The sequence below is a fragment of the Pangasianodon hypophthalmus genome, chromosome 6 (genome assembly GCF_027358585.1).
Source record: "Pangasianodon hypophthalmus isolate fPanHyp1 chromosome 6, fPanHyp1.pri, whole genome shotgun sequence".
NCBI classification, from domain to species: domain Eukaryota; kingdom Metazoa; phylum Chordata; class Actinopteri; order Siluriformes; family Pangasiidae; genus Pangasianodon; species Pangasianodon hypophthalmus.
The window spans coordinates 8,046,929-8,069,891 of record NC_069715.1 but is presented as its reverse complement, the minus strand read 5'-3'; the positions used below and the strand labels follow the sequence as shown (position 1 = coordinate 8,069,891).

Here is a 22,963-nt window from a genome sequence, read left to right as displayed (position 1 = left end):
GGATGCTGGATGTAAAAGATGTAAGATTGTGTGCAATTTTTATTCAGATTATTCTCAAGCAACATCTATTTTATTCTTGTCACTATTCAAGATCTACTCAAGGCTTCAAATCTATAATAACATACTCTCTCCATGCCTAAATGTTCATGTGTGGGATGCACCTTGCACACAGGGCCATTTGGGATGTGTAATATTGAACTACAGCACACACACACAAACACACACACACACACACACGCACGCACACACAGCTATGAGCCAATGGTGTGTGTATGTGTGTATTTGTCCATATGATTAAAAACAGTCCATCCCAAACCCAGGCTTACTGAAGCCCAAAAGGTCAAAGTTCACCAGGTCAATTGGGCTGTTTTTTTCCCCTCCTGGATTCTAAAGGTCATTTCATATCTACTCTTGCCCTGAGGGAGAGGAACCAAAGAACACATCAAATACAAAAAACACACATTATACACTCAGTACACACTCAGTGCATGACAGATGATAAGGTCAAAAAGAAAAGAATTTTTTGAACATATAAGCTGACTGGATACACAGATAAAAGCAACTCAGCTTCTGACAAATGCAAACACCTTCCTTCCTCCTATTTTCATTAGATGGGTCATGTGCTGTGAAGATCATCTTTCATGTTTCTGACATATATTCAGTCCTCGTTCTTTCTGCTGCCGATGTTCACTGCTTTGCCAGCGGCTTGTGCTGAGTGTGTAATAGGGTCTGAGGCGTTTTATGACATAATGGTGGTGTGACTTATGATGGAATCATGGATGCTGAGGAGGAAAGTGCTTTCAATTGAAGACAGAAAATCTTTCTAAATGGTTTAAAAAAAAGATGGTTCTGTAAAAATGATATGTTGGGTAGAGGCTTTAGACGCCATCTCTCACTGGGGGGTTGGACAGAGGTTTTGGACTGAGATGATTTTGCCAATTTTTTTCTCCTTCATTCTGCTCTTTAATCACTGTCCAGTCAATCAAAATGCCAAGTGCCTGCGTAAAACTGCTTAGGATGCAGACAAGTGCAATACATACATACATATATATATATATATATATATATATATATATATATATATATATATATATATATATACATACATATATATATATATATATATATATATATATATAAATATATATATATATATATATATATATATATATATATATATATATACAGTACTGTGCAAAAGTCTTAGATACATGCAAAGAAATGCTGTAGAGCAAAGATGCCTTCAAAAATAATGAAATTAAATGTTTCTACATAAAAAAAAATACTTTAAAGAGCAGTAAACAGTAATAAATGAAACAAATTATAAGGAAATGAGCTGTAAGTTTTACTGAGCATCTTGCAGAAGCAGCCACAGTTCTTCTGGAGACTTCGACTGTCACACTTGCTTCTAATTTTTCAGCAAAACCCAGCAGCCTTCATTATGTTTTTTGTCTGAAAAGTGTCTCTTATGGAATCTGCTGCTTTCTTTACTGACATACAAACATTTTTCTGTAACAATTAATTTTGTGCTGGAAAACTAATGTTTGGAATCTAAAAGTAATTTTTGTACCGAATCAATAATGTAGAAGTCATAAAATAAAAATCTATAATGAATTTTGTACTAAAAAAATTGGGTGCTTAAGACTTTTGCACAGTACTGTATATAGCAACAAGATTTTTAGCATGTTAGGTTTCACAGATATTCATTATCACAAGTAACAAAAATAGTCAAACAGTCTATGTGATACTAATACTGAAAAAATGGTATCAAGACAAAATGTTTGGATCATGTGATTAAAAAAACTGAAAAAAAAAACTTATTTTCAAGTAATTTTTTAAAAGCCTTTTTTTTATATTGTTTTTTTGCAGATTACATTTTCATTTCATTTTTAAATCCTATTATTTTTAATCATTAATCAATTAATTAATTTATTCATTATTAATTGCATTTTTAAAATAATGGTGCTTTTTGTATTCAGAATATTCAGAAATCATAGTCAATAACATAAAATTGCCTTCAACTGTATCAGAAGATTCCAGAGTATTGAGATTGTACTTTTGCTGCTTATGATGATCAATCCATTAAAGGAGAATAAAAGGATGCTTTATTAAAAGGTGCTGCTTTATTATTTCTGGCTTCTTTGATTAACCAACTGTAACTATGTATTTGTAAAAGCAATGATGCTGAGCTATAGGATGAGATGGTCTCCTTAATCGAATGCTTCTGTGTCGGTGTGGGAAGCCCAGAGCAAAGAATATAAGACCAATGGTACATATCATACCATCTCTCTTCTCTTTGGCTCCGAGACACTCATTATACGTGGCACAGAGGCAGAAAGTAAAGGAAATGATCTCTGACAGTCAGGGACCATCAGCTACTCTGTCCTCTTTATATTCAGGATATTATATTCAGGGCATGGCATCATCATTTTGCTTGGTTTGAGTCTGCTATTGACTGCCTGCCAGAGGAGAAGGAATTGCTCTCTGGGCACTGTAGATGAGAGCCAGAGCAAGCTGTCCTCTTTCCCAGTGTCCCCCCGCTGTCCACTCTGTCCAAAAATAGAGGACCTGAAGAGACATGAAACACAGACGATGCCATCTCCACACGCTGTCTGCAGAGCCAGGCGGGGGTTGTCCCTGATGGTGGTTGCTAGGAGACAACGCAGCGTGTGACTTCATGCGAACCGCGCTCACCGTGTCTCCACTGAGTGAGAAAGACAGGTCATTTAAAGTACTCATGAACATGTGAGTTTAAAATAGTAAAATAATCTGTGTAGAATAACTAATGTATATTTTAATGCCCAAGAAACTAATAGAAATGGCATATAAACGTTTATTCACCTTTACTTTTATTAAAAATGTCAGACTCTATTACATCACTATGTAAATTGGAGACATCCTATATCCTTTGGTAACCGGCTAATTAACTGCTAGTAAAGTAACTAGCATTTATCCCTGGCTGGAACAGTGGAATTTTATTATCCTAGTTGCTATTTATTTAAGCACAGTCAAGTCTGTCATAATAAACCACAACAATCAAAACTATTTTGTTCATCACTAACAGTAGCTAAGCTACCTGTATGGTCTGGACTCTTTCTTATCCTCTAATTTTGGACATATTGGTCCAAAGCCATGAACCATGCTTAATGACATCATTAACTCAACAACTCATGCAAGCTTCACCCAAGTACTAATCTATATAACCAGAATAAATCATCCATTAAAAAAAAAAATTATTGGTACATTATTGAGAACTGGTGAATTTGACCTTTCTAGTAAATTCTGCAATGTAACTTTAAGTTTATGGTGGTGCAGTGGGAATGCTGCAAGCTCACTGCTCCAGGGTCACTGGTTCGATCCAGAGCTTGGGATATCATCTGTACGAAGTTTCATATGTTCTCCTTGTGTCCATGTGGGTTTCCTCTGGGTTCTCTACTTTCCTCAGACCTTACACAACATGCTGCTAGATGGATTGGTGACTCTAATGCTGCATTTGACTTACCCCAGAAGTGGGAAGTCAGAACTAGTAATCACATTATATTAGACCTCCATGCATTCAAGCTACAAAGTGGGGGAAAAAAACATGGATGCCACTATGTTCGTCTTTTGTTAGAAACAAACCAGCCAGCTAAATATCATGAGTGATGTATATTTTCCTCCTCCAAACAGAGAACTGTATAGTCAGCATTATAGATTCAACAAGTTAATATGTCTGTATGTTGATTGATCTGAAGCAAATTCTTTTAAGTAGTATAACTCATTTAAAGTTAAGAAGTGCTACTTTATTTACTGTTCATGCTGCAAGCGGCCATGTTGATTTGACGTCGGTTGCTGAAGTTGAGAAGACCGTCTCACATTCCTGAGTAGAAATTCTGAATTGAGGGGGCATTTTCCTTGGTTTGTCCTAGTCGGAGGTCAGAAATTATGAGTTACTACCTGTGAGTTACTACCATTAGTTGAATGCAGCATAACTTGCCCCTAGGTGTGAACGAGTGTGTGAATGTGTGTGTCATTGCCCTGCAATGGACTAGTGTCCCATCCAGGGTGTATTCCTGCCTCACACCCCGTGTTCCTGGGACAGACTCTGAATCCATTTCACCAGGATAAAGCAATCTAGTAAAATCTAAGCAAATCTAGTAAAATATCTGTAAAATATAAATATATTTATATATATATATATATATATATATATATATATATATATATATATATATATATGATAGAAAAAACTGATTACTTAATATTCATCAGAGTGACACATTGGCCACACCCAGGTGAAGCAGCATGACATTCATCTTCCTGTATGTTCACACTGAGAATTTCCCTCTAAGCCACACTCTAGTGCTTGTAATGATGCTGTCATCTAAAAATCTCATGCAGCGCTGCCATAGAAGTCAGTTTTAACACTGACTAGATGCTGAAGGAGTTTAAATTTCCATTGCCTCACACTCCCACTCCATTCAACTACAGAGATATCATCCAGTAATGGAGAGGCAATTCTGCCAGTACTGGACTTGATATTAGATAGCTGTTGTAAACCGTTCACCAATGGCAATATTAAAAAGCCTTGTGTAAAGAAACTGCAATCTCCGAGAACATGCAAGTTGCAGATATTTAAAGTTAATGAGATCACTGTTGCTGTTAAGTCTGACATTTTCTGACAGAATTTAACCACAAAAAACCCTAGCATATGTCAGCGGATGAAATGGCTCCATGTCAACAGCGTAAATGATAAACACTAAATTCTACCCTGTGCTTTTCCTGAACAACACCCATAGCCCCGCCTCCTTGTTTTTGATCTATTCACGAAATCGAGACTTGCAAATTCACAGGTCAAAGTTCATCTTTCTAAAGGTGCAAAACATATCCCATAATCATACCTCTTTCTTGATTAGGCTTCTCCACCAAGTGTGTCGTTTTTGGTCTGCTTTGGTCTGCCAAGAAAACAGAAAAGCATACTTTTCTGGTGTATCTGGAGTCAAAATTCCATTGATGTTGGCACCACAAATATGGGTTTAAATCATAATATGCTTCTTGGACCAATGGAGCAACAATAAAAAAAAAAAAATCACATCTGCACAGACAATTCTTCTAAACATGTTGATTATACATTTACTTGCCAAAACTTGGCACTGCTGATATACATTAGCTAGCTAGTAAGTATTTAAAACTATTGGTTTAGCTCAAATTTACCCAGCTATCTAACCTGCTATACATTTCTGGACCTTGTTCCCATGAAACACACAGACCTAACTGATTGAGTGACTATCTAGCTTTCTTAGTTGGGCTAAGCTAATGTTAGCTAACTGAGCTAAGCTAAAATAGCTAAAATGTTAATACAAGCACAGAACAAAAATCAAGTAGATCATTGAACACAAAATTTGAAAAAATCAATCTGAGAGTGAAGACTGGCTCTCCATGCATTCAGTGGGCAAAAAGTGGGCGTGGCCAAGGTGTCAAAATGGACCAATAAAATACCAATATTTTCTCATTTGTAACTAACTGGCCACAGTAAATTGCATGACTAATTTGTATAAAGAGTTACAAAGGTTTACGTTATGTTAGGGATGGGGTTAGCATCCACAGTTTCACTTACCAATTTTTCGTTTATTCAAAATTGGACTTTTTTTTAATAAGAACATTCTCATTCTATGTACAGTGCGGATTCCATCTAAAAAGATTACACTTAATATGCAAAGCAAAGTTTTTTAACGACCAGAAAAGCATTCTGAGGGCAAAGAAACTAAGGGCAGGAAAGAAACAATACCTGCTCAAATCAAATGTTCATTAACTCTTATTAATATTTTATTACCATTTTAAATACAAATATATATATATATATAGCAATTATCTTTCAATTTCATGAAAATGAAGGATGATTTCACAGTCATGGTTTTATGTGTATGTGTGTTGATGTCTCTCCTTCTCTAGCGTGTGAAAGGCGGGCTGCTGTTAGCCTGCAGTGCAGTGTATGATGGACAGGTTAAAATGTGGTGCAGTGTTCTGCAGGGTTTGTTGGATAATGAACTTTAGATTGAAAATGTCGACTTCCAGGGCTGATCACACATACAGCTGAATGAGCGGGTGAGTGTGTGTGAGAGAGAGACATGCAAGCCTACAGCCAAAACACCATCAGCAACCAGTCCAGCACACATTCTCTTAGATCAATAACACCAACACTTCCCCAACTCAGACCTTAGAGCTCATTAACACACTTTCAAGGGACTGCAGGTCCCTGGTAAGGTGGAGGCAGAGTTTTGTGTGTGTGTGTGTGTGTGTGTGTGTGTGTGTGCACGTTATTGCTCATCATTTGGTCATCAGTATTAAATCATGTCTCCAGTCAGGGAGCAGCGATTCAAAATGATCAGATCAAATCCTTAATTCTTCCTATTTCATTGACTAGGTCAGAAATGTAATTTAATCCAAAAGCCTAAACATGATTGAATAACTCTTGATATGGCCTTTGCTGTGGTTACCATGGTGATGGAGAATCCCTCTCTCTCTCTCGCTCTCTCTCTCTCTCTCTCTCACACACACACACATATTTCCCACCACATATTTCTGTCTCCATATAGTATTTACAAATTACATACTGGTTACATACAATTACATAAATTCATAAAATCTACCATCCGTAAAGAAAGAAGAATTGCTTGCTGGTTAATCTGTTTATCTGAAACAAACAGGAACAAACAGGATTGATACACACATGTACACCGATCCTAGTCAATCCACCATGTTTGCTGCCTGAAGTTTCCTTTTTTAGATTTTAGACTTGAGGGAAATGGCTAATATTGCTAGCAACTAACAGAGGTTTACAGCTGCTAGCAAAGCACCAGAAAGAGATGCTAGTATAACTACACTATATATTTAATATAATTTTTAATAGTAACCAATAGTAACTATTTATATGTTATTCCCAAACTAAACGTCTTTTGAGCCAAGTATGTGATGATTTAGGCTAAGCTAGCATGCTTTGTTTACTTGTTAGCAACATTAGCCATTTCTCCAACATTTGCTCTAGTGTAGCACTAAAGAAAGAAAACTCTTTGGCTTCGTTGATGATGTTAGAAGGCAAAAATTACGTACATTTACCTACATTAGTATATACACAATAAAGGCAAATTAATTTTGTGTAATTTTCTATATGCAGCTTCCACGAATCTAGACAAGCAAGCTTTGTTCACTTAGCAACATTCACTGTAGCGCAATACTAAAGGAAGACTCATTGGTCTGGTTGATTATTTTTGATGTAGGACAAAATTTACATAAGTCTTGTTTTTGACCAAACTCAGCACCTGCTGAATTCCTAGTTGTTTCCTTTGGGCTTGTTGTATTAATGCTGACTAATTAATGATTATGGGTATTAGTCTTGCACCATCCCAGTATGTAAGCTTGGTGCATCCCACAACGTTGCCAGGGCTAATAGGGTTCTTTACATTGTAATTAAAGCCTTTCGCTGATCTACTTACAGCAAATTACACTCCTCTGGGCCAAACCAGGCATAATAGATAACTGTTTTAGACACCTAGCCCCGATGCTAGCCAGTCAGTAGCTTTAAAATGCTGATGCTAGCTAGTCAGTAGCTTTAAAATATAACATGATGGTTAGATATGCTGGAGTTTAAATAAAAAACAAATCACCTTATGGGTATTTCTTTGTTTCATGTAATTGCGTTTTGCTATTCGTATGAATGCTGCTGTGTAGTGGAATGTGTCTGTTCGCACAGGATGGCTTATTTGTGGTGTGTGTGTGTGTGTGAGAGAGAGAGAGAGAGAGAGAGAGATTGAATAGTAATTAATTCATATGATACAATCATTTTAGTAGCTAAACTATGCCCCATCAAGACACAACCTGCCCACAACCAACCAGACCAGAACACACACACACACACACTCTCCATATCAGTCACCGCAGATCTGTTACATGGGATTTCACAGCACTGCATTCATGTTTATGGGAGGCTCAACACTGCAGTGAAGCTGGATACTTGAGAAGGTGTGTTGCTGTGCTGTTAACATGGAGAAGCTTGATGCTCAGAGAGCCTTCTGTTGCCATGGTGACTGATACACTGATCAGAAGAGATAGCACTAAAGTAGGAGAGACAGGGAGAGATAGAGAACGAGGGCTTGTAGAGGAAACTTGCGACTATATGGAAAGTGTTCACTTAGCTGAGAATAAAGATTGAAACGCAAGATTGAGAGAAATGAGAAAATTTGGAGGGAATAGCCATGAAATAAAATAAATTTCATTTTACAAAAATAGTGACTATCTTAGTTAATCAAATATTCATTTAAAGTAAATAAAATTGTGTTTTGTTAAAAAGAAGTAGCTAATATAGTTAAAGAAAGGTCTGGGGGAAAATGAAGTTTATTTCCAACAGGATTACAGGAGCATTAAGCACAAAGAATACATTTATCCAAAGCTTGACCACTATTATTTTTAACATTATTATTAGTGCTCAACACTAATGGCCTTACTGGCCACTTTAATAGGAACACCTGTGCTCCTTCTCTGCAATTATCCAGTTAGCGAATCATGTGGCAGTAATGCAATGCCTAACATTATGCAGATACAGGTCAAAAGCTTCAGTTAATGTTCGTCAAAATCATCAGAATTGGGGAAATTGGGGTTGATGGTGGCAGATGGGCTGGTTTGAGTATTTTACATACTGCTGATCTGGGATTTACATGCACAACAGTCTGGAGAGTTTACACAGAATGGTGTTAAAAAAAAAAAGAAAGAAAAGAAAAGAAAGAAAGAAAAAAGAAAAATTTCAGTGAGCAGCAGTTCTGCAGGTGGAAAAGCCTTGTTGATGCAAGAGGTCAACGGAGAATGACCAGACTGGTTCAAGTTGGCAGAAACGCAGCAGTAACTCAAATACACACTCTTTACAACCATGGTGAGCAGAAATGTATCTCAGAACACACAACACATGGACCCTTGAGGTAGATAGACTAGAACAGCAGAAGACCACATCAGGTTCCACTCCTGTAACCCAGGAATAAGAATCTGAGGCTACAGTGGACAGAGAGTCATCGAAACTGGACAGCTGAAATTTGGAAAAAGACCAAGAATCATGCCACAGTCATTTTTCCTCTAAAGTCATACAACTGAGCAGTTTGTGGTTAAAGTCCTTGCTGGAGGATTTACATTTTTTGGATGCTAAACCCAGAGCTACATCTGCCCCAAAATAAATATCAATGGTAATGACTGACACACATTTCCTGTCCATCCCAAAATAACTTACAGACGAGATCACTGCAGTTCTCTCCTGGGTTTCTATCAGACATCCTTCCTGCAGAACGAACCCACACCCTTGGCACGCTTTTTTACACCACCTCTGGAAGGTTGGTGAGGGAGCGAGGTGTCCAACCTGCTCCACAAACCTCTGCGGCGCCCTGAAAGATGCACGACACAGCATATCTGAGGAGTTACATTATGTTACATCACTTGTTTTGATTTGGCAGATGCTTTTATCCACAGTGACTTACAACAGAGAACGTCTACAATTCAAGCTACCGAGAGTAAAGAGTTTTGCACAATAGCCCAGCAGTGGCCCTGTGGCAGACATCACATAAACCTACAAGCTTCTGGTTCATATTTTAGAAGGCATCAGAAACACCTGGAGAAAGTGTGTGCAACAGTGAGAGCTGCTAAAGTTTGATGAACATATAGTTTAAATGATATTTCTTTATTATCATAAATAACTAGATATTGTTTTCTTTAAAATAAACCTGGGTAGTGTTTAGTACAGGATGTCAAGTTGCAGAAAGATAAAGAAAATGCCTATTTTATTACAAGTATTTAAAAGGCAGTGAATATGTTATATTATACCAAAATATTGTTAGTGACTTCTCATTTTGATTTGATGTTGATTTTCTATACTTTTTTTTGTAACAGCAGTTCTGACAGTAATACCAACTGCAAGTTTTATATTAATGCACTTGTTCTAATATGGTATTGTTTCCATAGTAACAGCTTACACAGGGACTTTATCATGGACACTGTGCATAACAATTGTTTATGTATGTAATTGTTTATATGGTGAATTTAGGAGGTGTATATTTAGCATTTATGGAAGGAGACTCCAGTGTCAGCTTTGTAATAGTAAGAGGTAAAGTTGTAACTGTACATTTCTTCAGGACAGAGTGCATTGTGGTTTCTCGGTAACCTGACAAGCTGCCTTTTTTGTGTGTCTGTTCATGAGAGATAAAAAATTGTAATGGTAAGGGACCTATTATAATGTATATAGCTCCTAGAATCTAAGTTGTAAAAAAAGGAAATAATTTGCCACATAAATTTCACAGCATTAAATGTAATTATAAACATATGCAGTATATATAAAACTATACATACGTACTATGTGTCATTTTTTTTAACAAATAAAAATGCATTAACACTGCATTACAGAGCTAAATGGCCTCATTAAGGAAAAAATGTTACAGAAGGGTCCTAAGGGTTAATAATAATAATTAAGACTCAGATGTAACAGAAACATATAGATGTGAGATTTCTACAGCACACTGATGGTATGTTTTGTTTTCTATTAACCTTTTAACCTTATGCTACCCTACCACTGTGTGTGTGTGTGTGTGAGAGAGAGAGAGAGAGAGAGAGAGAGAGAGAGAGAGAGATGAGTTGTATGTGGTCAGTGGGAAGGTGCTAGAGTGAGTCATTCTCTGTTCTAGGAGAATGGAGGCAGATCAGGTTGCTAGGCAATAAAGTAGCTCCTTTTGTCCCCACTAAACACTGAGCCTCGAACATGCACCCAAAAGGCATAGCTCTGATCCTCAGAGGGGGCTGGGGGGTGAGACACACACAGAAAGAGACAGAGAGAGAGAGAGAGAGAGAGAGATGTCAGAGAAATTGGAGAATTTGTGAGTGAGAGCTGGAGAAGGGGTAAGACTGAGGAAGGGGACAAAAAAGTAGGAAAATTTAACACTTGATGTGAACAAGGGAGCCTCAGAGCTAGTGAGTTAGTGAAAGGGAGATAGAGAGAGGTAAAAAAAGAGAGAGAGAGAATGATGGATAGAATGATGCTGTGTGGATTTGGTGGAGGTGAAAAAACCAATGATTTTCAGGCAGAGCGAACAAACATAGCTGCAGGCTGAGCAAACAGAATACAGGACATACACACATACAAACACATACACACACACACTGAACACACATCTCATACTCAGGAATAACAAACACACTTTCATATGCTGCATTTAGTAATACAGCGTTCAACATAATAGGACAAGACATAACCACACTCTTAGCACACACACACACACACACACACGCACAGAGGTTCCCCAGCAGGAGGGGACACGCTGACGTTGCTGAGAGAGAGTGTGTGTGTGCATTCATACAGGCATGAGTGTCCGGAGGAGCCGGGCTCATCACTGTCCTCTCCTCCATGTGTGTGTGTGTGTGTGGACTGTACTGGATTGGGACTGTTACCAAGGCGATGGCTAAGTGAAAGGATTTTGAAGAAGGATTTTAGGGCTTTTTGTGGAGTGAGGGAGCGATGGAGGGACTGCTGTCACCCATGCGCACGCGGGTAAGTGCACTGGTTACCAAGGGTTACGTGACTGAAATGCTGGAGAGAGAGAGAGACAGACAGACAGACAGACAGAGAGAGACAGAGAGAGACAGAGAGAAAGACAGACAGACAGACAGACAGAGAGAGACAGACAGAGAGAGAGAGAGAGCCTTCTGCCTGGAGACAGCACTAAAGGAAAGGTAGAGAATGATAAAAATAAAAAGGGGCTGAGGTTGTTAAAATTCACCCGATGACTGCTTCTGCTTTACTCAAGAGATGTTAGCCTATCATCTCTGTATATGCATGTGTGTGTGTGTGTGTGCGTGTGTGTGTGCATCTGACAAATCATAGCACACAGAGTGTGTGTACCAGGAAAAATCAACCAGAGATGAATATTGTGGCAGGCAAATATAAATTTTCAGCAATTTCTGTCAGTATAAATAAAGTTTTATATTATCTTTTTATCTGAAATAATTTAGTACAGTGTTAAGCAAATTCTATTAGAAATACTGATCTCCAGAGTGTAACAGGATTGGAATTGCATATGATGCAATAGTGATTTTATAATGCAGGTTTTTTGTTGAAAAAAAGATGCCGCTAGTGTCACCGGCAGTTCATCTCCAATGATGCAGCTTCTCCATATGTGCCTGCTATAAGGGTTCATCACATCTGTGCATTTCACACCATCATGAGCATTTATTACAGCCAGAGAGTGAGGCTTTAAACTTTAATGCACCAATAAATATGTATGAAATATATATGAATTGAAGAGAGAGGAAGAGAGAGAGAGAGCGCGAGAGAGAGAGAGAAGCAGTAAGGCTGTATGAGATAAGATTGATTAATGACCGACGCATGCATGTGCTTCCTTTGAGAAATTACCCCAACACACACTCCTACACACACAGGGAGCGTCCTGTCACTATACCTCAACACCTCATCTTCTGCTTTATCTCTCTCAAAATTCAATTTGTCCCAATTTCATTCAAATCTTTGACACATATTTTCATATTTGAGAAACACTTTCAAGGAAACTCATGCTTCATTTGCTTGCCTAAACTGAGTGCAAAAGACAAATAAAGACTAATATATTTCTATTACTGTTTCACTCTACTCAGACAGTCTCTTACGCTGTTATGGGGGACCAAGCCACTGTGGCCGAATTGTGGGGGGAAAAACACACTGCCCACTAATGTAACATCATAATTAATGCAAAATAGCATAATTCAATATTAAAACAATCCATATGGACTATAAACACAAATTTATGGCAATATTCAAACTTTTTCTCCATGATGCCCACTTCTCCGTATTTAGCGGAACAAAAACAAACTTGCCAATACTCAAACTACTACAGCGTATACGTATTGAAAAAGGTGTATTTGGTGTAAAAACCATGACTTTGGCAACCCTATCAATAACTGTCCTGTCCGCTGCCCCTCCTTTGCTGATAATATTCAAAGAGAAAGTATGGGGCAGCATGATTCCTGTCCCAGTGGGCCTCTTATTGCTGTAAGTGCAATAATATCTCTATAGAGGTAAATGGGGCCGTGAGCGAGCAGCCTCATAATTGCCAACAACTAAAAAAGCGAACAAATCATCATAACATTGGCTTATATCCAACATTGTTTTAAAACATCGGTGACCCAAAAGAGATAACTAGTATATCAATGGAATTTAAAAATGTTTGGAGTTGTAAATGAGGACTTTATGAAGATTAAAATTTGTTGAATGGCTGATATATACGGTGGACGAGCTTCCACTGCTCAGACAAAACGTCCATGTTGCTGGGGCGATACCCTCAAACAGACATTCTTTATATCTTTAATATGTATCTTTCACCTGGAAAAGTGGATATAGTGTACATTTAAAAATGATTATTGGTACATAAATGGATTGTAATTCATTTTTAGAGTAAAGCCTTACTGTAAAGGTACACTGCAATCACCTTTCTAGGTAAAAGATACATACTAAAGTTACAAAAGGTCTACGCTTGAGTATACCAACCTAGCAATAATGAAATTTTGAGATATTGCTGTAAATTACATTTCACATAAGGAAGTGTTCGTTCATAGATCTGATCCTATTCAGCGCAGACAACGGCGACAAACCCGGAAGAATTTTTAAATCAGAGTAACGGCGTTCCCTTGTGTGCCTCCTGCTGAGCAGCCACCTGTATGTGAGCATGTGTATGAATCCTCTACTACATCAGGATGCTGAGGCTGCGATTATTAATAACGCTTTATTCATGCAGAGTTCACCCGAGCATAAGACGTGATGACAGTGAACTGCTTTTATGTCTTCTCTCGTATGAGCATATGTCCAAATAATATAACATTAATCTTCAGTTATGGGCCTCTGGGACTGAAAACAGGTTTCAGCAGATGTGAACAATTTAGCACACTTCAGCTAATGAAGATAAAAAGCCATGCTTTTCAATAGTGATGCTTGTATGAGACACACACACACACACACACACACACAAATGATGAAGCTTGGAGTGTGGTAGAGTAGATTGTGGTTGATTCCTACCAGTCCTTTAGTCTTAGTGTAGATCAATATGTGTTATCAAGGATTATAAGGGTCAGAGCTTGTGAGATATAGGTAGAGCGAGCAGGTGTGTCTGTGTGTGTGTGTGTGTGTGTGTGTGTGTGTGTGTGTGTGAGTGAGTGTGATTAAAGGTAGTCGTTATCTGAGATTAAGGATGCCAGAGTTGTCTGTACAACTCTCGGTCTCTTCAGTCATTACTGCATCTCAGGCTGTCTAGTCAGACACATCGATGAAATCAAGTGTGTGTGTGTGTGTGTGTGTGTGTGTGTGTGTGTGTTTGTTTGTGCGTGTGTGTGTGTGTGTGTGGATTCGAGCATCATTAGTGTGTGAGTCTCCATGGTGAGCTGTTTTACAGCTGTCCATGCTAACACTAGCAGATGGACCCATTAACTCAGACAGAGGCAGAGCCAGGCTCACTCCCCAAGAACAGCAACCTGGGGTACAGTCTACCACCTCTCTCTCTTTCTCTCTCTCTCTCTTTCTCTCTCTCTCTCTCTCTGTGTGCACGTCTGTGTTCGTGCAAGTGTGTATGTATGGAGGGAGGTTTCTTTTCCCTGTTTGTTAATTAACACTGACACAGCTGGCATGATGTCCCAGGTCAAACACCAGAGCAAACTGCAAATCCCTCATGAACTCAGAAAACACAGATGATTAAATTACCAAATAATACCAATTACATTCTCCAATCTCCATCCTTCTCTCTCTCTCTCTCTCTCTCTCTCTCTCTGTATCTCTCTCTCAGTCAGAACTAGTGAAGTGTGGCCACTGGCAGGTGGTAGCCATATTGGATGCAGGACTGGGGTACTCCATCTCCCAGCTGTCATTGTTACAGTGATGAATATTTGAACAGATTAGAGAGCATGGCCAGACAGCGGGGGCACGAGAGGGCGGCCATCAGGAAGTGTTTATGAGGTCATGTGACAGGAACACTAGGGATTACACATACAGAGAGCATGAAGGATACACCGAAATGGGGTGTTGGGGGGAGGCAGACATTAACAAGGTTGTAAAGTCAGTGGTGGTGTCTTGTTGCCTTTATGCTAATGATCTCCAGTAACATTCAGAAATCACTGCTTTTATTTATCTCACAAATTGTGTACATGTTTTTTCCCTGAATTCATTCACATATAGGATAAATATGAGAAAACAGAACTACAGACATTTAATAAATATCAAGTAGTTTCTATTATATTGTTTCAGATAATCTTGACAGTTAATGACAAAACATTCAAAGACCCTACAGGAAATTGACCTTTATCCACTTAAAGTGATGAACCTTAAAGTGTATTATATCAAAGCGATACTGAATTCTTGATTATGATTGGTCAGAAGGTGATTATTTTTTCTATAATAGCAGCTCTGACACACACAGCTCTGTAATTCAAATCACAGTTTTATATCAATGAAATATCAGTATCAATCTAATACATTGTCCTTTCTTTAGTAACAACTCATTCACAGAGACACATTTGGTGGATGTGCCACATAATCTAAGCCTAATATTTAACAAAGAAAAAATGTATAATTGTTGATATAGTGAAGTTGTCTGTAAGGAGGCATTTATTTTTTTAGAAGGAGTCTCCAGTGTCAGCTCTTTGAAATAGCCAGCAAGTTTTTCCACCACAGGAAAGTCTTCAGGACAGAAGAGTTTACACGTTCCAGTTTCTCAGTAACCTGACAAGCTGTATTTTATTTTGTCTTGCTAGCTTCAAGAGAGAGAAAGAATGTATATATTTGTGAGCAAACAACTGTTTGTAGCTGCTCTAGCATTAGTGATAATAGGAACTTGTTTCTTGGATGTTCCAAGAAAGTAACTTTTTTTTTCAATTTGAACTTTTTCTATACTGAATTCAATTATGTTTTCAGTATTGAACTTCCTACCAGTTTCGGCTTCAAATTGTATTGTATGGAGGCTCATTTTAATTTTGTTATGTTGTCTTTTGAACAAAACTTAGCAAATTTGGTTAACACTTTACAGTACGGTTCCTTAATTAATGCTTAAATATTTACTAACTTACCAGTAAGTAATCAAGTGTTACCATAGCAGTTCTTCAATAATTAATAATCACTGTAATAAACTGCTATGTTAACTAAAATGCAATGAGTTACTAACTAATATTAAATTACTATGCTGACAAAACCATAATGATTAATTATGACTGTTATCTACAGGTACTGTAGCAGAGTCATAAACTGTCCTTATTTTGTCTTTCCAAAAGCCATAATTACCGATAAAGTGCTAATGTCCTTAATCTTACTAGTAACAATAAGTCATTATGGTTTTGTCAGCATGGTAGTGATGAGAAGCCCAATTTATTTAGTTAAGTTTAATTATTAAATTATTAAATTATTATGTTTTCATTAGCATTGCTGTTTATTATATTCAGGAGTAATTAATGGAGAACTGATATTGAAATACCTGACTACCTGACAGTTTATGACACTGATACATGTAGATGACACAGTGGTTCAAAAAAATAACGTTATAGTTTTGTCAGTAGAGTAATTAAATATTAGTTACTGAAAAATCATTACATTTCATTCAAAATAGTAGTTTATTACAGTGATTAGTAATCAGAATCAGAATCAGGCTTTAATGGCCAAGTATGCTTACATATACAAAGAATTTGTCTTTGGTTAGTAGCTCACAGTAGCTCACAGTATACATAAGTGATAATAAACATTACACACTAGTACAATAGCAGGCGGAGCTCATAACCAACATCGCCATCTGCGGCACCATCTTGGATCTCATCTTGGATTATTGAAGAACTGCAATGGTAAGACTTAATTACTTACTGCTAAGTTAGTATGTACCTAAGCATTAACCAAGGAGCCATATTGTGAAGTGTGACCCAAATTTTGACCCAAACCATACTGTGAAGTGTGACCCAAAACTAGGTGTTGAGTTGAGTATCATTTGAGACATGACTATCAGATAATGAAAATATTGAAGTAAACGTTAAAGTTTATGTAGCCTAAAGAACCTGAAAAAAATTAGCATGTAAAGCTGGTTGGAGCTTATCAAGATAACACAAGGTAACAATTTGTTCGTGGTTGAAAATTGATTCAGCCGCACTCTTTTACAAGACTGACGGGAAAAGGATTTGTTCATGAAGCACCTGTCACCAAATCCAGCCTCCAGGCTGCTCGAGTCCTGATCGATCACCTACAATGAGAGCAATTTACCTCACACGTGCCTGGAGGGCTTTAACTCTCACCAGACGTGGATGAGGGAGAGCTCTGTGTGTGTGTGTGTGTGTGTGTGTGTGTTTGTTCATCATTGCTCCAGTATAAAGTAACAGAAACAAGAGAAACAATGGGGTCAGTAGCTGTAGCTCAGTTTGCTTTCGGTTAGAAATACTGAAAGCGCTCGGTCATCAGCTACAGGTCTCGATCACTTCTGCACTCTAAAGCCATGTGCTCCTGAAGCCAGTGGTCGCCATGGTAACACTGAGCTGGGCTTGATGGGATTCCATCAGGGTCTGAGGCGAGGCAGCTTCACACTGGGCTGTGATTATTTAAACACCATGTCTCCACAGATAACAGTCACTTCATCACCTTCTCGTCACTCTCGGATATGTGCGTGTGTGTGTGTGTGTGTGTGTGTGTGCAGGCAGGTCATTAGCATTGACAGTCTTGATTTTAGCACTCTATAGCCCTCTACCACAGAAGTAATTATTCAGGATCAATAGTGATTTTACAAGCTTCACACACACACACACACACACACACAGATAAACAAACACATTCCATGGATATGGATATGACAAAATGTCTCTCATTACTATAACACAGGGATTCAATTATTAGCATACAATTATAACAGATTTATTTATTAGCAAACACAGATCATTGTCATTGTGTCATTGTTTTTAGCTCAGTTAGCTAATGCGTTTTCCTCACTGTCTGTAAATTATGAATGAATGCGTGAGAACCGTTTGCAGAGTCAGAAACACACTCTGAAATTCAGTTGTGACCGTGTTACCTACTTTACACACAATACTTTATACTTTTTTATCTTACTGTTCTAAACAACCCATAATAATTAGGCACCTGAACACTGACATCGTCAAACATAGACCATTATTGTTTATTGTAGAAAGTGTGTGTGTGTGTGTGTGTGTGTTTCTCCAGCAGATTGCTGTAATCATATCTGGTGCACAATGACAGTACAGTATGCAGTGTATATCAGAGGAATGTGTTTGCTTGCTGGCTGGTTAATGAATATTTAATGACCTAAATGTGTGTTCATTCAGATGCAGCGTGGTGTGTTGTCCTTTTCTTGCAGTCTGAACATTCTTCTTTACATCTCATCACACCGTGTGTGTGTGTTTGTGTGTTTGTTCTGCACATTTGCAGCTGTTCTACTCAAATGAGCAGATGAGTAATTGAGGCTTTCATGTGTGGGACAAGGAACATCTCTCACACTCTCTCTGTCTCTTTCTCTCTCACACACTCTGTCTTATCTCTTTCTCTCTCACACACACACACTCTCTCTTTTTCTCTCTTTCTCACTCTGTAGCACTGTCTTTGTATATCTTTCTGTCCCCCTCTCTGTCTATCTCTCTCTTTTTTCTCTCTTTCACTTACTCCCTGTCTTTCTCTCTATATCTATTTTTCCCCTGTCTCTCGCTCCCTCTCTTTCTCTCTCTATTTCTTTCTCTCCATCAGACTCTTTCTAATTCCCTTAATAATACACACACTTAATAATGCTTTAGTGTTTACAGAATTAGACTTTCTACGGTTACGTTATTAGACTTTCAGATATATAAGATAATAAAAGAGTGAGCGTTTTTTAAAAATAGCCTGTTTAATAAGCAGCGCATGTCTTCCTTTTCTATTTTTTTTTAACATTTTTGTCGCTTTCTGGCTCATAAACCCACTGTAATATCATTACTGATCACCTTCATACACCAATGATGCTCATTCCAGTGAGTTTTACTCTCTCTGTTTCTGAAATGTTACTGCTCCCTATTCCCTACAAATGACAAAGTGCATTATGGATATTCTCTACACTCTAGGGCACAGCATTTGGTCACTAACCCTAAGCAATGCATTGTGGGATTTCATTAACATACAAAATGTAGCATCATATGTAGCATTCAGTTTAGTGGAGCTGTTTCTCCTCTGGTCTCCTCCAGTCATTGTGTTTTTCCCCAACAACAAAACTGGGTCAACTGGGTCCACATGAGCACTTTAGCCTGCTGTGTTTATTGTACAGCTGCAGCAGCAGTTTACTCCAAAAACCAAAGAGCAATCATGCATTTACTCATGCCACAGAGAAGAAAGTGCACATCTTAATTAATTCCCTTGTACTGCGTAATCATCTCTGCAAAGTGAGTGTGCTAAGATGAGGGTGAAGAGGGTGTCCAATTGACCTTTTGTGACATTTCTATTCATTGAGGAAAACGTTGAGGATGAATTATGATGTAGTTGCACAGTTTCATTTTAGTCATTTTAGTAGTTTTGCACAGAACTCTAGCTAGTAACAAATTACTTATGCAAGTAACATAAGTAGTTTATTATCTTCCGGTTTAGCCGTGTGCAAAATACCCTAGAGTTGTTCAGACTTTCTTATGGGGTTTCTGACAAGGATGTCACAGAGTAAAAACAGTAGCTGGAATCACTTTCTTCCTTAGAACATACTGTAGTTTTGTGTCATTTCACGCAGGCATCAGACTTAGGTGGGAGGCGTGAGCCAAAGATTGGAGGCAGAATTCTATGCTAGAAGATTTCAATTCAATTTTATCTATATACCACTTTTAATAATATAGATAGTCACAAAGCTGTTTTACAGAAATCTGAATGTAGATTTAGGCTAAAAACTTCAGAGGAGCTAGACTCATACTTCTGCATGATACTGGATTGTGAAACTTTGTGAAACCATCACAGTTTACTATAGATGCCTGATCTGAATGCTTATTTTTGTAATTCTGTTTGTAAAGCAAGTGTGTGATCATTTCGGCATGCAGTCTGGATTACGCTACCCTGGTAGCAATAATCTTGTTAGCTACATAAGCCTCAGAGCTGCAGGACAAAACTAATGAAGCGATTGAGAGAGAATACAACTTGAGCTTTTTGGATATCTAGGGCCTTGCTTGAGGGTTCTTGGAGATGTTGGGAGGATGCACCCCTAGCTTCTCAGAATGAATGAACAACTAGACAGAATTTATTCACACACATGCATGTAATGCATATATGGATCACCACCACTTGGTTGTTGTGAACATCTGCTGTTAGTTCCACACCTTGTTGTAGTTTTGCACCTATTCTGTTATTCTGATGCTCTCCTTCTGCATCTTGGATTTTTTGCACCTTAGTACATGACATTGTATTTTTGCACCTAACCACTGATGTCACTTTGCACTGTGTTAATTGTTAATATATGTTGAATATTATACCGTTGTCTAGTACTTCAATGTCCTTTGCTGCTGTAGCAACCAAATACACATGCAGTACACATGAATTTATAATGAGCATGCACAGACACACACTGGACAAGTGTGTCGAGTGTGTACTGTATATAACTACTGCGACTCGTGATGATGCGATACAGAGAAATGTGAAGTGCAGGATGCATGACGTATATACAGAACGTTAGTCTCAGCAGCCAGGAGAGGGTGCTGTGTGATGCTAATGTGGGTTAAACCAAGAAGCATTTCACTGGCACACACTGGCACAGAAAGAAAACAGAGGACCGTTACACAGTACAGACACAATCATAGAGTCTCTCTCACACAGAGCGCCCAAACAAATGGCTGTATAAATAGTATAGCATTCCATTGTACACCATTTAACTCCTATTTATAGCCTACCCATGCACAAACAGCAACTGAAAAACAATACAGGGGCACTTAGAGATGTGTTAAATAGCATGACACAGGCCTTGAGTGCTGAAACATGCTCTGTTATGTGGGCTAAGGGTCAATGTTAGGGTCAGGGTCAAAGGTCAGGGTTGTGTAGAGACCGAGACCGAGAGCCTGCTTATAAATGAGATATTAAAACATACACAGGCATATGGATGCTGGAAAAGGAGCATGGGTTCTGTCTAAAAGGCACACTAGATACCATATGTGTGGGTGGGTGGGTGTGTGTGTGTGTGAGAGAGAGAGAGAGAGACAGGGGGGCAGACAAGACAGGGTGAGGTTGTGCGTATGTGATGAATTTCACTGACCCCTAAAGCTGAGCAGTGTGCAAGGCTCATCACTCATATGAGTGTGTGTGTCTGTGTTTGTGTATGAGAGAGAGAGAGAGAGAGAGAGAGAGAGAGATGCTCTGGTACAGCTGTCAGGGTGCAGCATATGCTAGTGAGGTGCTGTGAGATTAATAATTTCTGCCCTCAGCACCATCCTGAAGGAGCAATCACAAAAGATCCTCCCCTACGCCCCCCTTCTGTCTCTCTCTCTCTTTTCCTCTGTCTCGCTTTCTCTTTTTCTCTAATAAGTATTCAACAAAAGTACATTGTCAGCTTCCTTCATACACTGCTTCCAGTGAAACATTCTCATGGGGTCCTATTTCTGTAACCGTACGCCAATTTGAACACATAAAAACATAATTAACGGATACCAAATATAACCATTGTCTTTGGACAGCAGTGAGTAAGAGTAGCTCTCAGGTGGCATAGGGAGTAAGAATGAATGTGGGGGGTGGGGGTGTATATATATATATATATATATATATATATATATATATATATATATATATATATATATATAAGCGTGTGTCTGTTAAGGGGGAAGTATAGGGGGATAACATGTGTTTAGGTCTTTTTGGGGAGCAAATGTCCCATAACACAACCATTTTGACATTCTGGGTAATTTTGCCTTTGTAGAAAAGTCATTTTTGGGAACTTACTCTAAGTTGGATGTAATACACAAGTCAACTTAATACCTCACAGTTATTAAAGATATGCTTCAGTATTATTCAAGCTAATCCCTATTCGCTGCATCTGTGGTGTATGTGTGATTACTGTAGAACAGACAAAAAATTTATGTTTTTATGAGAAAAGAACAAAAAAAACTGTTTACTTGAAATTTGCTTATAAGAGGCCTAAGGGCAATTGGTGAGGCACCAATAAATGTTTATACAAGACATCTTTGTAGAACAGTTTCATGAATTCTCCAGCCAAAAAGATGGGAGTTTTAGTCTTTTTAGAGGAAAGAATTCATGATCATGCTTATCACAGAGCCATGAGAAAGCGTGTTAATTGAAATCATTTTTAGTGTAGTTTTAAAAAGTTGGATAAATCTAAAACTGGCTAATCATAAGCCATAAGATTAATAGTTGCAGTTTTTAATTTGTGTTACATAGTTTTGTATTTTTAACCTTTCTTAATGGAACTTAACAGCTATGCTTATCAACTCTTATCAAAATTGTACCAGGGGACCCGTTTCAGCTGTCCGGTTTGGGTGAGCCTGTACCCACTGTAGCCTCAGATTCCTGTTCTTGGCTGACAGGAGTGGAACCTGACGTGGCTGTCTACTCTTGTAGCCCATCCACTTCAAGATTCAACTTATTGTGCATCTTGCAATGCTTTTCTGCTCACTGCGGTTGTAAAGAGTAATTGAGTTTCCATAGCCTTTCCTTCAGCATGAACGAGTCCGATCATTCTCCTCTGACCTCTCTCATCAACAAGGCACCATTTTGTGTAAATCTAGAGACTGTTATATGTATAAATCCCAGGAGTTCAACAGTTTCTTAAATATTCAAATCTGGCAATATTCAAACATCCCATCTGGCAGTAACAACCATACCAGAGTCAAAGTCTCTGAGAAGACATTTACTCCCCATTCTGATGTTTGACCTTTGGTTAAAAAGTACTGGAGTACTTCTTTATTAACATACAATATTATTGTGAGTGTCATGCATTTTGCTATATTA

At 38.2% G+C, this 22,963-nt stretch overlaps 1 protein-coding gene across 2 annotated transcripts in view; it reads left to right on the top strand.

Moving 5' to 3' along the window:
• The window catches only part of frmd4a (FERM domain containing 4A), a 156,528-nt gene that overhangs the window by 14,670 nt on the left and 118,895 nt on the right, over positions 1 to 22,963 (top strand). Inside the window, exon 1 of one of the 2 annotated variants that reach the window (XM_026927257.3) lies at positions 11,331 to 11,551. The exons of the other annotated variant lie outside the window; for it this stretch is intronic. Within the exon in view, the coding sequence (XP_026783058.1) occupies positions 11,519 to 11,551 (33 nt within the window). The 5' untranslated portion in view covers positions 11,331 to 11,518. Of the gene's footprint in view, positions 1 to 11,330; positions 11,552 to 22,963 lie in introns of those variants that run through there. 2 annotated transcript variants of the gene reach the window in all.